Genomic DNA, 15,737 nt, shown 5'->3' with positions numbered 1-15,737 from the left:
ACTCCATGACTTTTCCATGGTTTTCCATAGCCAAGTCAGACCTAAAAATGTTACTCCTTCTTTAATGTTGTTTTTCAGCTCAGAAAAAAACACTATAAAAGGAGTAAACAGTCTGGTTTCCACTACAGTTGGGCTTGCTGTGGAGAAAAACAGCTGAAAACCACCATCTAATGCAATGAATGTGTGAAATAAGTTTTAAAAAACGTTGTGTTACCTGACTTCCAGTGAGACTTTATCAAATTCCCTGACTTTCTCTGTCTGAAATACACCTCTAAATATTACATGATATTCCAGAAACCCTGCAGAGTAAACCATTTCAAGACAAAAGTGCAAACAATGTCTCCTAACAGCTTTGGATATAATTAATAGCCATATGTACAAGTATTTATACTAACAATCATCAGTGGTAAACCTGTCACCATTAGCTCTCAACATTTGAACAGATTTCTGGTTTTCGACTTGGTGGAAAAAAGATAATATTTCAAAATTTTATTTAGTCAGTGTTAAAGGGTATGTAGACTGCAAAAAAAGCTTAGAGCAGGTAACATTTGCTGTAAATACAGTAATTTATAAAGAATTTGGGAAAGCAAATCAAGAATCTAGCAGGAATTTTTCCTCCGTGACGGCATGAATAGCTCGTTGACTCTGTACAGAGGAGGTAGTGTGTGTACAAGAGTGGAAAAAATGTGTGTGAATTCAAAGTGCTTGGATGTATTATGCGTAAGGGTAAATTGGACACACAGGCCAAATATAGTTAAGCGTGGCTGTGAAAACGTTCCTTTTTTCTGATGCATGAGTAGCAGCAGCAGATGCAGAAATCCTGAGAATCTGGGCTCCAGATGGGCCGAGCGTGGAGAAATAAAGGGCTGACAGACCAGAGAGCTGAGGAGAGAAGCACAGTAGCCCCTCCAGAGTGACGAGGCAGGGAATATGGCTCCAAAACCCCGGGAATATTCACAGGAAAACAGACACATTCCACCACAATAAAAACCAAGCCCTTTCCATGGCACAGCAATCCCTCTGTACAGCAGAGGTGGGAAATAACAAAGTGATTAAATGAATAAGTGATTTTCAAGTATCTGTACTTGAGTTTTTCTTTCACTTAAGACTTTTTATTTTTTATTCATTACATTTTCAAACCAGACTCATTACTCTCGGGAAATCATCAACTAACTTTTTTTTTTCCGCATCAGACAGCTCCCATCCCGGAAGCAGTTGATCAAGTGCCAAATGCGATTGGCTGCTTATAACGACACCAAACAGGAGGGAAAGGGACAGAGAGAGAAGTAACACAAAGATGAGAGAAGCAACAAGAGAGTAGAGAATTAACGTTACAGACTCTTTCTCATCTGTGATTCAGAGTTTAGTACATTAGAAATGTCTTTTTTTAGAAGACCACTTTTACTTTTATACGTTAAGTAAATTTAAGACCATGTACTGTTATACTTTGACTTGAGTAAAGGATTTTTAATAGTACTTCAACCTTTACCAGAGTATATTTTTAGATGAGTATTTGCACTTTTACTTGAGTGAATAATTTGTGTACTTCTACCACCTGTGCTGTACAGCAGTCAAACATAAATGTGGCCTTATGTGGCCTTATACAGCTACTCTCCAAGCCGCTGAAATAAGCTAGGCCAATATCTTCATACAATAACATTTTTTGGGTCTTTAGTCCATTCCAGCTCATTGTCAGCAGCTAATCACAGCGGACTGAGCGAGGACCCACACACATAGCTCCGGTGGCAGCGAAATGCCATCAAATCGGAAACATGACTAAGACCCCGCAAGCTTCCCTGGAATTCGGGGTGAAACAATACATGAGCAAGGCTGCCAGTCACCATGGCCCCCGCTCACTTTCAGCCTGCTATGTCAACAGAGCGGGCCAGCTGGAATGCAGGAGCCACTGCAACGCATGGAGATTACTCCTTTGGCTCTCCACGCTCTGCAGTCTGCAGTCAGGCCCTCAAAATACTTCCCTCGCTGTTATCTGGGGCATTTCAAACAGGTATATGTCACATAAGGTGAGACGAGAGGTACGAGGGCAAATAAAGATTCATATAAGGCTAAAACCTTGGCTCCTATTAAAGAAAATGAGGGAAGGGGATTCTTAAAGCTGACACGTTGCTAGAAAATTACTTTATCATGGCATTTAAGACAACAGTCATATAAAAACTATAATTTACTAAAATTAGGTATGAAGATTGCTTAGCATAATCACGGCACTTAAGAAACCAGCTAGAAAAACAAAATTGACCAAAATTAGGAGTGAAATACATAATGTGTCTCGCAGTTTCATACAACCAGACACCGTGGAGAGAATGGTATTACCCAGCTTACAATAGATCCATTTGCCAAAGGAGTATTCATTGATATGAATAAATCTATTCATATAATCTTGAACAAAATGTTATTCATGCTTAGTTCACTGCAAGCCTAACATTCACTATGGTTTGCATGCTTTGCATCAAAAAGCTTGTATTGCTTACAGCCAGTTAATGCTGGTATATTTCTGTAAGCCTAATATTTTTAACGCATCCACAAACTCAATACAGCACATCTAAGCACAAAGCGTCCTTTCTACCACCATTCTGCTGCAACTAGATATTGCTGATTTCTTTTTTTATTCATAACTTTAGCTGAAGCAGTTGAAATTCAAAGGTTTTTCTTTTTTAAGTTGACATGTGGGTCGTGGTTGTATTCACTGGCTGAGGTTAAACAGGTATGACACTGAGGCATTAAGACTAAATGATGTTACTTTTGAGAAATTCTGTTTTCAAAAGGCCTAATCACAACTTTGATCGCTCTGAAGGCAGTTTAAAACCTCAAAGAAACTGTCGAACAGCGCTAGAACTGTTCTAGAGGCTTCTGAATATCAAAATATAACAGAAACCCTCCAGTGAATCAGAAGTTAATATTCACCCATGGCATAGAGAACAAAACCAAATCCTATTCAAAAGTATATGTACTGTATATAAAAAAAAGACAGACACACATTTATGCTACTCCTTAACAAATCACATCTGACAGTAAATCATGCAAATAAAGGTGTAAAAAAAATGACTTTTAACTTACATAAAACAACCCCAACACATTTCAAAGATATACATATTTTCTGTCCTTGTCACAGATGACCAAAATTGTTGGTCTGCTGTCAAACCAGACATCTGTAATCTGACAACACATGCCCAGTTACATGACTCCACACGCCTGGAAACATCAGATCATCAAGATTTCCCTCTGAAAACAAGGGTACCTACACACAGCTCCGGGACGTCTTGACGCATCAACCAAACAGTCAAGTCCTGTGTATCCTTCATCTCTCCGTGATCACCGCTAAATTGTGCTTGATGTGCTGCCTAAAATCCTCTGTGATGATTCAGGACGTCTTACCCACAGAGCACGGTGCATTATTTGACGCATGCATCAGGTAGTGTGGGGACTGTGAGTGAGAGGAGAACTATGCGAGCGAGTTCCCCGCTGATGGCTTGAAGCCTCTACTGATAGAAAGTTCTGTTGTGAAATGTGGCCACCCTTTGATCCAGCTCCAGGGTGCTCACACCTGCAGGAGGGAGGGGGAGTGGTAGCACTTTATCCCCTTTGTTGTTATGCATGCCCAGCCTCCCCCACCCCACCCCCCCAAAGCCTTAAATCTCCAGGTAGAGGCTACGACAAGAGGGACACAGCCTTGGACAAAGCTGAGTGAAAGGGCAGGTCCTCGCTGTGTTAAAGCACCACTATATTCCCCTGGTTATATATACACATATACACACACACACATACACACACACACGCACGCACACACACACACACACACACACACACACACAACAGTCCTCAAATGAGCCTGAGAGCTTGTAAAACTGTCAGACATTCATTGATATCTTTGTTTACATTCTGGGTTTTCTCTTTGTTACACAACTGACCCTATAGCTTATCACTTATCGACGTTTGTTGCTGTCATTTGAATACTAATTATTTATGAGCAAAAAAAACAAAAGGCCACCCTTGACTGCCTATTGGCTGAAGGTCAAGTTTGGCATTGTTTGCTGCTGCACATGAGAACTTTATAGCTGCTGTATTTGTTTTCTAAAAGATGGAATCTATGGAATTTTACCTTTGTTTGACAGGAGAGAATTGAGGAGAAATGAGGAAAAACCAGAGCGATATGAAATGACATGTGACAGAGGTGATCAGCTGACCTCGAAGCCACATTGTCACAAACACAACAGTGCATGCCCTTGCTCACCAAGCCACCAAGACACTCTGTATTAAATACTCTCATATTCCGTATCTTTATCTTTATCATATCTTATTCAGTCCATGTTTTGGCTACCGGGTCTCTGATCAGTCATTCCTAGCGTGCCTAGAAGTAAGCACAGAGACAGATAAAGACAATAGGTGACCTGGCTAAGAAAAGACATAGTTCTACCTCCGAGTCCGAACTGTCACTTAAATCCACACAGCTTTCCTACCTCCAGCAATCCTCTTGAGCAGCTGCTGCCTGGCAATGATCCTGCCCAGCCTGTACCCTGAGCGTCTCCGACGATGGTCCATTCTCAGGTAGATATCCTGAGTCTCTGGGGTCATGCTGCCCAGACACTCGCTGCCTGGGGACTCTGGGAGCTCCCTGAACATAACTAGGAACACTGTACCCCAAACAAGGCCTTCACACACACTCACACACACTCTCCCACCAACAGAAAACTTCACATGCAGGCGCAACAAGCCTAAAAGTGAGCTGAGAGGGACGGGAGAGCAGAGGCTAGGGGGAGGAGTGCCAACACTTCACTCTACCTCTGCGGGTCATGTGACCGCAGTGGAGCCAATGGCGGGGGAGCAGTGGGAGCACTGCCTACCTTGGTGAGCTGAATCCAGTGTCTGTGTGAACGCTGGTCAACTTCCCCCTGCTCTGGAGGGAAATATAAATACCAGTGGAATGCCTATGAACTGAGTAAGGAGAGCAGCAGTGGAAGAAAGGGGGGTGTGGGAGGGCTTAGAAAAATAGTGGCTTTTAGGCGGCCCGCCCTGCACAAGAACAACTCCTCTGCTGTTGCTGTTCACACAGGTGCCAAGTTTACTGGGCAAGAGTGAGTCTGTGCCATGCAAAGAGAGAGAGAGAGAGAGAGAGAGAGGGAGAGAGAGAGAGAGAGAAAGAGGGAGAGAGGGAAAAGTTGTTTTCCTGGTGGTAGAATGCTAATTTTCTGTTCCCCACCCCCATCACAAAACCGCTACTTCCAGCCGCAGGAAAACCTCTCAGCAAGTCTCCAAAAAGTGTCAGCACCTTGGGGGAACAAAAAAATAAAAAACTTTTAGTCTGAACACCTACATAATGAGCAAACTCGATCACCTTCACTCTACCAAACAGAAGACTGGGAAAGATGGGGCTGGAGCATGTCATTTGTTCGATTCAAATGGCATCCAAACTGAATCAAAGGAAGAAATTGAAGCTTTTTTTTCGGTGTAGCCTACTATGCTTAAGATTTTGTCATTACATTTAACAGTGAAACCAAAGCTGGATCTGTCATGAAATAAACAATTCTATGGCAACATGTGGAATAGTTGACCTTACCGTCACTTATGACTATCATTTCTGATTTGTGATAAAAAATAAAACTCCTCCACTTTAAAATTCCATTTGTATCAGCCGGTTTCCAGTGTGGAACAACAAGGTCCTCACACCTGAAATAGAGCCCACATCCGCGCAAACAGACCCACCCGCTGCCAATCAGGGCCAGACACTCTCCTTGTGACCGTCCTGGTCTCTGCATACAGGCTGCCTGTGTAGTGTAAGCATAGCCCCATACATGTGAATAGGGTACAAATGGGCGAGCAACCAAGTTAAACACAGCCCCTGTCTGTCCCTCTCCCCGGCTGGCAGAACCCACCCTAGCTTAAGCACACAAAGACCACAATTCAGCAGCAAACCTCAAACCCTCTGCAGGTTTTTCATAAACTCCTTCTGGGTTTAATGGTCCTCCCCACACCCCAAGCACGAGCTATTTTAATGTATCAATGCGTTTTTTCAGGTAGCAGGTGGTGGTGTGACATTGTGCAGATGATTTCATGCGGTGACTCTATTTTTTTTTTTTACACACATACACCTGTGTCCGTTCCTCCTCCAGACGTAGAATACGCTGCAAAAGGATCAGCATGACTATAAGGTGTCAGATCCTGAGAATGAGTGGCAGCAGCGCGCTCACAGTGGCGTGATCTCTGGCGCGAACTGGCATTTTTCTCTCTTTCTTTCCTCCCTGTCTAGACGGAAAAAATCACCGAGCACATCACACCTATCATGTTACGGAATCAATCAGCCGCTGCTATGCAACATAATAACGAATGAGCTTAATGCCTCCCCAGGTGTTTTTGTCAGTGTCCTCACTCAGATGCCTCAGCAGCCGGATTGTGAAACAGCTATGAGATCTCTGGCGTGCTCATCGGACGTCCTCGCGTTTTACTTTGAGCTGCATGCCATGAAGCAACGGCTGCGGTGTGTGTGTGTGTCCTTAGTGAGGAGTGTTATGTGTCGGGTGCTGTGACTGCAGCCGTTATCAAACTTGTTCCAACACGCCCTGTCTAGGTTTCAGAGCTGAACTACTATACAGCTTAGGAAAAGGAATCCAGACTCGCATTACACACACACACACACACACACACACACACACACACACACACACACACACACACACACAAACACATGCTGAGGCTGTGGAAGATGCCAATGACAAAGAGGGATGTATCGCTCACTGCAATATCGCAGATGACAAATTAAGTCACATTAAAAACATAGCCATAATTCAGAGGCGTTTCCAGCCCTCATTCATTCATTCATTAATTCTCGGTTCCTCCAGCGCTCGGCTATCATTTCAGCCAGGTGTAATCAGAAGGGATACTTATTCCGAGTGAACCTGGTGGAGTCGGGCTCGGGCTCCTGGCTGATGGTGTTTAGACAGCAGTTTGATGTGGTATGATTCAGAGGCAGACACATGTAATCTGCACTGGGCAGTCCTGGCTCTGGCGTGGTGGCTGAGTTCCCTGTGGTTAGGGGAGGGAGGAGGCTTAAGAATAGCCCCAATGTGACTGATGATTTCCACCCCGCGAGCCACCGAGTCTGACTGGCTGTGTTTAGGTCTGGGTTGTAGTAAATCACATGTTAATACTGCTGGACCATGGGAGCTGCTTTCCAGGTAACCTGAAGCATTTGAGTAACACCTATTAACGATCCAGTGGAAGAGGGAGCTCGTCATATTTCTTATATTTACAAATTAGCAGGCGCTCTACTTCAGACACAAAGCAGTCTTAACTGAAGTTCACTTTTCAACCCACTATAGCTGTGATTCAGAGTGGAGACAAGTCTACACAGTGAGGATCTTATAGTGAGACTGCATGCATAATTATTCAGACCCCAATCTTATCTTTAGTAGTAAGCACTCCTTAAGCCGCTGTGTGCAGCTGGTGGGTTTTCCCCAAAATAGAGGTGTGTCCCAATATATTCAGACTCCTGACCTGCAAATTAAGTTTTTTTTTTATTCATTTATTTTTTTCTAAGTATGGTATATACTGTTCAGAAAAAGTAGAATAAGTGTAGCAAATCTGATGGTATTTTGAATAAAAACACAATCACAAGTCTGTATATGCTGTGTTAGAATAAGTTAAATAATCTAAAAAGCTAAAGCTAAAACAAGTTGCCCACCATAACCTATGGATACTGATTATCTTATTTAGCTAGTTGGTTCAGATTAATTAATGATCACAATGATAATAAATGGGCTATGTTAGACATCAGCAGATGTTGCCTACATTCAAAGTTTTGGGTAATTAGGTTTTGCAATACGTCCAATTAAAAAAAAAAATGAGATTCTCATCATTTCCAATTACATGATGGATGGTTTTGACAAAGCACACTGTCAGAGTTATGCGAATAAATACCAAAAAGCACAACTTGCCATACTGTTTGAAAAAGTATGAAATGAAACAGGCAGGGCTTCAGCATCTTGCTCAAGGACACTTTGGCAGGGATGGACACATACACCCACTGTGGGAATGAAACCTACGATCTTCCAGTTACAGGAAAGTCTCTTTAACCTGCAAACCATACTGCACCTTGTACTGAGCCGCATCACCGTCACACCCTTAATCAAAGTAAAGGATGCCCTCTTGGGTATTAATGCTATAATAACACACACACAACCCAATTAATGTATTATCAAAAGCCATAAATTATGTTTTCTTGATCCTCCACACTCCTCACGGTTCAGTTTATTTTATGGATAAGCGTACATGCTATCCTCAGCCCAGTTTGTGCAAGTTTTAAATTGGATGTATTGTAAAATCCATTCACCCAAAGCAGATGTTCAAACCCAGCAACTCAAGTGGAAAGTGTTTGAAACTGGCAATTTAAATATTTTTAATGTGCTGCCAAAGTTCTGAGTGAAGCACCTGCATATTCTAAGTCTAAATACGAATAACTTTTCCTACATATACTGTATTTTCTCTTATCTGAGGGACTTATGCAAATAACTTCAAACAGCCAACTCCGAGTCACAGCCTTAATGTGCAAAAAGATTTGATGCATTTCTCTCTGTGATGAAAAATGCCTTGTTCTATAAAACCATCATTTCTCTGACAGCTACCATCCATCAATATTTGGCTTCTATTTTCCACTTAACTGCGACTGAGTAACACTTATTAATCACAGAGGGGAAGATGAATCTCACCATATTTGTTTATTGCAAAATGACCTTCAACATCGTAGCAGGGGACAGATACAATGTAACAATCTGAAGTAAATATGAATAACTTCTCCCACATGTTTTTCTGTTATCTGAGGGACTTATGCAAATGACAAAAGTCAGCCAACTCTGAGTCACAGCCTTTATGTGTGGAAAAATATTTGATGTATCTCTCTCTGTAATGAAAAAAGCCTTTCTCTGACAGCTGTCATCCATCAATGTTTGGCTACAAATAGGCCACGTTCTGCGATTTGACACACATGCATTTCCTTGTTGACTGGCCAGTCCCATTACTGATGAGCCAGAAAACAGCTGTCAGGGGTCTACTACACCTGACCTGATTTCAGAAAAGTTCTTTATGAATAATAATTTCCCTATAATCTGGTCAGGAGAGAGGGGTTTTCTGCCTGTTGTCCCACACACATCAGCCTGAGATGCCTCCAAACCAGAGCAACATGTTAACGTCATCTACACACTGAACCACGAATACATGGGAAGATATACAACAGTGATTACAATAATGTTCAATAATGTGATGATTAGTATATGCTTATCTCATGATACGATTCAATACGCGATATGGGGTTCGCTATTCGATGCAGCCGCGATACGATGTACATAAATAAAAGTTCAACAACAATTATGACAGAATTATGTTTATTTCTGAGCCACAAATCATTCTAGCGATGGCATTGGCTTGCTAGAATGTAACCCCACGGTACGCCCATTTTCGTATTGCGATATATTGAATTTTGATATTTCATCCCATCCCTAGTGATGATTACGATAATATCAGGGTTACCTCTGACCTCACTTGAAGGGGCAAGCAATTATTAGAATTATAAAAAAACATTATCATAGACTTGCAAACTCATCTTTTAAATCCCTTCTCAAAACCCACTTGTTTAAAAAGGCCTTTTTATAGATTACTCTGTTTTTATGTCTCCATTTTGTTCTGTTTTAAGTCTGTTTAGGATCCTTGCTTACTCTTTTTTGTTGCTTTTATACTGTTTTGCCTTGTTTTATGCTTTTTATGCTGTTTTTGCCTCTTTTATATTGCTTTTATTCTGTTTTTGCCTTATTGTTCCATCTAATTGTTGGTATTTTACTTTTTCACTTTTAGTCGTTATTGTCTTTGGACTTTCTTTTATTTTGAGTGTAAAGCACGTTATAACTGTGTTTCGAAAAGTGCTATATAAATAAAGATTATTATTATTAGTATCATTATTATTATTATTGTTAATATTAGTCTGTCCGTCAATTCAGTCAGCTCTATCAGCCAGGTCTATATGCAGCCCCTCATTGTTTAGTGTGCATATAAACAGCAGCTGAAGGCCACAGCGCTGCAGACACTGCCAGATGCATGGCACATCACTGAGATACATATATGGAAAAGAATGCAAGATTAATGTGCCAACTATCCAGACGGCACAGGACTCAGCTGCTACACGGGCTGCACAGCTGAGGCATGCATGCATCAAACCTCATGAACAAAACAAACAGCCACATGTGATAGATGAACAGTAGTAGCTATCAATGCCGTTAAACACAAGAGAACAGACAAGTGTGAAAAGGTGAATGAAGTAAGTTCAGATGTTTCAAACTATCAATATCTGTCAGTAGACTCCAGCAATGAATGTTGTTCTTATGAAGACAAAGTTATCTTTTAATTCTCATGGCTTTGCAACATGAAGAACTGCTATACTCTCTGCCCTCAATGGTCATTTTACTGCACCTAGTGGTAACTTTGGTTACTGCAGAAGTTATCCATCAGGGGGTTTGATTCCCAGTAGTCATACAACACTGACAGCAGTCTTTACAGACACAAAGGCATTAAAACAATGTATACTATCTCAAAGAAAGAGTGAGCCAGAATCTGTATTATGTCCAAAGACAGGTTACAAAAACTGTGAACTAATGTAAACAAAAAAAAAACAAACAAAAAACAAGCCAAAACTATAGCCCCACTTTGGATACAAGACAAATAATTTCTTAAATGCAATTTCAAAGTTTTCACAATGTGATTTAGTTCATAACAGAAATGAAAGTCATCTGCATGCAAGATAGATAGCCTAATACATCAAAGTGGGCATCTACATACATTTGCAGGCTCATGGTGAGAGGGAGTAAACACTATTATGCAAAAAGTTAATAAAATACGCAAATAATAACCAAATCACAGAGTATCAAGTATTTCTCTCTCATAAACACACACAACTTGTTCAAGGTTTCTGTTGGGGAAATTCCTGATTCCTTTTTCTTTAATACTCATTGACCAGGATATCACGTGTTGGTTCAGAAGGTAAACATACTGTATGCGTTTAAAAGCTAAACACAAGGACACGCTCATTTTTTATGTTTGACTGCTTTGTAATCACATGGACATGTTTACAACCACACCCGTCCACAAAATCACATGCGGTAAAGTTATAATATTATTTACTGTCTCCTATCTCCTGTCAGGCTACAGCCACAATTTCTCATTCAAAGTAAAAAAAATTACGCATCAGCGCCACCCAGTGGTTTTACTAAATCATAGTGGATAGAGTTGGTATTAGGAGCGAACACACTGCTGTGGATTTTATACACAGTGCTGTAAATGCTGTTAAAATGCTGAGCCTGTTAAACCTGAGAGATGCTGGCTGCAGGACATCATCCACAGAGTTAATGTTAGTTCACTAAACAACTGAACACGTATTTAATCCGAGAATTAAAGGTGTCACATTTTCTTTTCTCATTTCTCAATGAATGAGACTAAATGCACATTTGAAGCCATTTAAAGATCTTGCCATTTGTGTTTTAGTTAGCCTATACTTTTTTTTCAGTCCAATGGGAAACAATGCAGATAAACTACTGGTTGTTGCCAGGCATGTGATGACAAACTGCGATCATCATAAGGCAAACAACTACCAGTATGAACAAAAATGTTTTAATATTTGCAGAAAAGCATTCATTTATGCTTTTCCCCCTATCCTTCCTAACTTCCCCCCCTATTCTCCCTTATAATTTACATCAGTTTGATACTTAATATGATGTATTAATTTATGTCATACAGATAGCCTAAAAAGGTGGGTAAACTATATAAAGTGAGTTTTGTTTTGTTTTTTACACTATTGCACTCCTGGCTGTTACTTTCTGTGATAACTGGGCTACCTATGGGCTACTAACCTGCGAGTCGTCGCTCTCTGACATTTTTCCAGAGTAAATCCCAAGCTTTGGATGTGGAGCTCCGCAGCTGCTCGCTGAAGGAGCGCCTCAGCTTTAGTTTCGTTGAGTTTCGTTTAGATGTCATCGCAAATCCTTGACTCGGACATAATAATTCACGAATCCTCTTCTGTGCACAACCCCGTTATGTTACAGTAACGTCTCCGAAAGAAACACCTTTCCTCTTATTTTGCCTTTGGTGCCTGGTCTTCAAGCGAAGTTGTCAACATTTTTGAAAAAGATTTGACTTCATGTTCCCGGTAAATATTCCTCTCAATTTGTAACGGATATTAAAAAAAACAAAAAGAGACAAAGTAACAAACTGATAGCGACAAACACCCGGTGAGCCCTTCACACTTCACACCAGATGTGTGTGTGTGTATGTGTATGTGTGAGAAAGAGAGGCTCCACGCGCATCCACACAAACGTGCTGCGTTCAAGTGCTGTGGGAAAGGTGGGAATTATGAGCAGGCGCGTGACATGAACGACCCAACCAAGTGGTAAATATGACTGGGAGAGGGGAATTCCCTTGTCTAGAGTTGTGTTGTGTTGTGTTGTCCGGAGAGCATGGAAATGAATGTCAACAATTGATGGCAAAAGTGATTAATCATATTATTTCTGTTTGGCATACTATGTAAATAATTAGTATTGTATATTTAAATTTTTGTTTAACTTTTAATTGTCACATTTTTGTGCGTACTTCTAAGTTCAACCGACTCCATTTAATGGGGGGGATTGTGAGACAACTGGGTGTGAAGAGACAACATCTGCAAATAGTATTTAGTTTAGAGTTTATTTAGATTACTGCAAAATATGTAATAATGTAATGTACAACAACGTCTGGCCATTAAATTGATCAAAACATCAATTACATGCCTGATGCATATTTTCCATTTTCTCCCCTTCCTTCTGCCACTGCGGCAAAAAATAAGTCTGTGCCACATGATTACTAAAATAAAACAACAGCCACAAAAAAGCCTTTCATTACAGAGTCCATTTTGTCATTTTTTCCACCCAGTAGCACTTGAATGCACCAAAAAGTCTGAATATATGACTTGTAAACTAGGAAGTAGAAGCTTACGAGGAGCACTTGAAGGCAGCGTGAGCTACAGACCACTCAACACCGCCACTACACACACACACACAATTAAAAACTGAGAATTCACTTTCTCCAATCGCATGTTTTATCGTTATCACAATAATCTTAGAATGTAAAAGTGAAAAAAGCTTATGAAAAATCGCTGTAATACTACTATAATATTCATGTAGGGACATGTTTTTTTTTTTAATCTCCCTGTGGCTTTTCTGTTTTCTTTTACCAGTAACCACATGATAGTTTTGTTATCACGTTTCTACAGGATTCTTCTACAATTTATTTTTGTATGGGTTTTGACCTAAATTCACTGTCAGCGCTACATATTCTATTATCTTAAAGCTTATTGAGAGTTAAATGATTTATCGTCAGGTAGGCTGGAGAAGGTCAAGCCTTGAAGAGAGACAGAGGTTCAGCACCATTTGCTTTTGTTGTGTCAATCTCTTGACATGCACAGATTGTACAACAATAAGTGACTGAACAGAAAAGTAAAGAAAACCTCAGCCCATGTCAGAAGAAAAGTCATGATAAGTTATTTTGATAACCCAGTTTTGTTAACATCAACATTGGGCCACTGTTGTCTGCCAGACAGCAGCTTGAGTAATCACTTCACCATAATTATTTTAGGAATTTCCTCCAGTTATTGCATGCCCATTCAGGCAGTGCATGACCCCAAGAGTTGTGATATCATATCGGCCGTATTAATTTCATGGTCACCAGCTGGGATTACTGTTATAATAGGCATAATTCCATTATAAACACACAGTCTTAACGCAGAGTGACTGGCTGAAGATTGACAGTTTCTTTAATGAATGAACCTCTGCTGCCCTCGGTTTGCCCTCTCCGTACGGCTGAAGCTGAGCTAACATTACTTCATTTCAACAAGGAGATAGGTGATACAGCCTCCTTTTGCCACAGAGCTGGATGGCTGATTTATATTGCAAGGTCGCACAGTAAGATATCCGAGCACCAAAGGCCTCTGCCTCTGAGTGGAGACAATTATGGGGAGCTCAGTTTTCCATTTGTTCTGTCTTACAGTGAAATTATGGCTGTGTCAGGAGGAATAAACCTAAAACCTGCTTATAAGAGACTCAATGCTGCCTGACGACTGTATTAAATTAACATCTACATCTCTCAGATAGGACTTTGTTTATAATACATTCTTCTGGTAAAGAGAGACTGACATAAAAGATTAAACCTTCTTATCTAGCAAAACATCAAAACTTTGCATTCATCACAAAATAAGTGGCATAATTAGTGTTAAGAGTGTGATAGTTTTTGAATCAAAATTGATTCTTTGACAAGCATTTCAAGGTTTTATGAATCACAGGAGTGAAATGTGTGGGAAAACATAGATTTTCATGGCTGTGTTGCTTTTCGGTTTAGCATGGCTCAGCAGAAGGAACCTCTTTACCGGCATGTTGCTATTTTCAGCCCCACTTGTCCAGACCCCAGTGGCTAAAATGCAGCTTGCAGGACAGAAAAACTCTCTCTCACACACTCTCACACACTCTCACACACACACACACACACACACACACACATGCACACACACACTTGTCTGGAGAACCTGTTTCATTTGATCGTGTGACTTTTCAGGGTGAGGGTTATAGGGCGAGTCAAGCACCTTTTTTTATTTTTGCTGGTCACGTGAACCAGGCAGTCCAAAGAAAAAAAAAAAGCTAAAAATTGACCTGCCTGAGAATTTTTTTTTTTTTTAAAGGAGAAATCAATTCCTCTACATAACAAAATCAATGAGTAAGTTATTACACTGTGTGTGTGTGTGTGTGTGTGTGTGATCTCTCACAAAAGTGAAGGTGTCAGCTTTCAAAATAATTAGAAAGCAACAACACAGGTTTTCCTAAAGCAGCTTATAAAGCATCTTCAAAACGCCTTCGATCCATCATCTCACTAATCCGTTGATTGATTTAGGTTGGCAGGGAGAGGGAGAGAAGGATAACGAATGAGTGTATTAGATGTCACAGCTTGTAAACAAGGTATCCATCTCCAGTCCCGGTGCCTGGCGAGGCGTGGAGTCCTGGGTTGGACAGGACAAACAATGCCATATCTGTCAGTGAAAGTGATGGAGGGAGCGCGACAGCAGGTTGTGACCTCTCTGGACATGAATCATCGCAGAGCCAAACAGCCCACCGTTGTTGTCTCTCCCGCCAAAAAAAAAAAAAATACCTCACACACAATAAAGACGGTCGTTATCGTGGTGGAGATCGTTGTGGCCAGACTATGACTCGGCCTCTGGAGCGGTCGCTGGTGGTGGAAGTAATAGCAGATGCAAGGACAGGAAACATCAATCAGCTTGAGAATGTTTTCCCTTCGCTGACTCACCCACTTGTTTGTTTTGGCCGGGCAACTTTAGAAAGCACTCATTTTCTCGTTTTCCCTGAAAAAATTGGCACATTTTCAGAACCGGTTTAATTTTCTGTCCTGGCTCTCTCTCTCTCTCTTGTCTTTCCTCCCTCCTTCTCTTTCATAAACACATACAGATAACCATGCACACACACACACACATTTATTTGTTTACTGGTTATCCAAATTCCAGGGCCTGTTTGTGTGTGTGTGCTGCCTGTGTCCGGTGACTGATGTGGAATGCTGCCCCATAGCTGTAGTGGGAAAATCCCAGATGTGAGGAAACTGATTTCTCCTCTGTGATTGGGTCATGTAGTTGGCCAGGAGGTCTTACACCAGGCCCC

The 15,737-nt window shown here is 40.9% G+C and overlaps 1 protein-coding gene across 3 annotated transcripts in view; it reads right to left on the bottom strand.

Annotated features, from left to right (window-relative positions):
- stard13b (StAR related lipid transfer domain containing 13b) overlaps positions 1-15,737 on the bottom strand; it is a 66,258-nt gene that overhangs the window by 23,145 nt on the left and 27,376 nt on the right. The window contains exon 1 of one of the 3 annotated variants that reach the window (XM_071523566.1): positions 11,901-12,209. The exons of 1 other annotated variant lie outside the window; for it this stretch is intronic. In XM_071523566.1, coding sequence (XP_071379667.1) covers positions 11,901-12,024 — 124 coding nt within the window. In that variant the 5' untranslated portion in view covers positions 12,025-12,209. Of the gene's footprint in view, positions 1-4,475; positions 4,670-11,900; positions 12,210-15,737 lie in introns of those variants that run through there. One more of the 3 variants, XM_071523564.1, reaches the window with a different exon arrangement.

This window comes from Centroberyx affinis, unplaced genomic scaffold (genome assembly GCF_046629955.1).
Source record: "Centroberyx affinis isolate AG114_WGS23_722 - 3 ecotype Tasmania unplaced genomic scaffold, CSIRO-AGI_Caff_v1 ptg001095l_1, whole genome shotgun sequence".
NCBI lineage: Eukaryota > Metazoa > Chordata > Actinopteri > Beryciformes > Berycidae > Centroberyx > Centroberyx affinis.
This window is presented reverse-complemented; position numbering and strand designations above follow the sequence as displayed.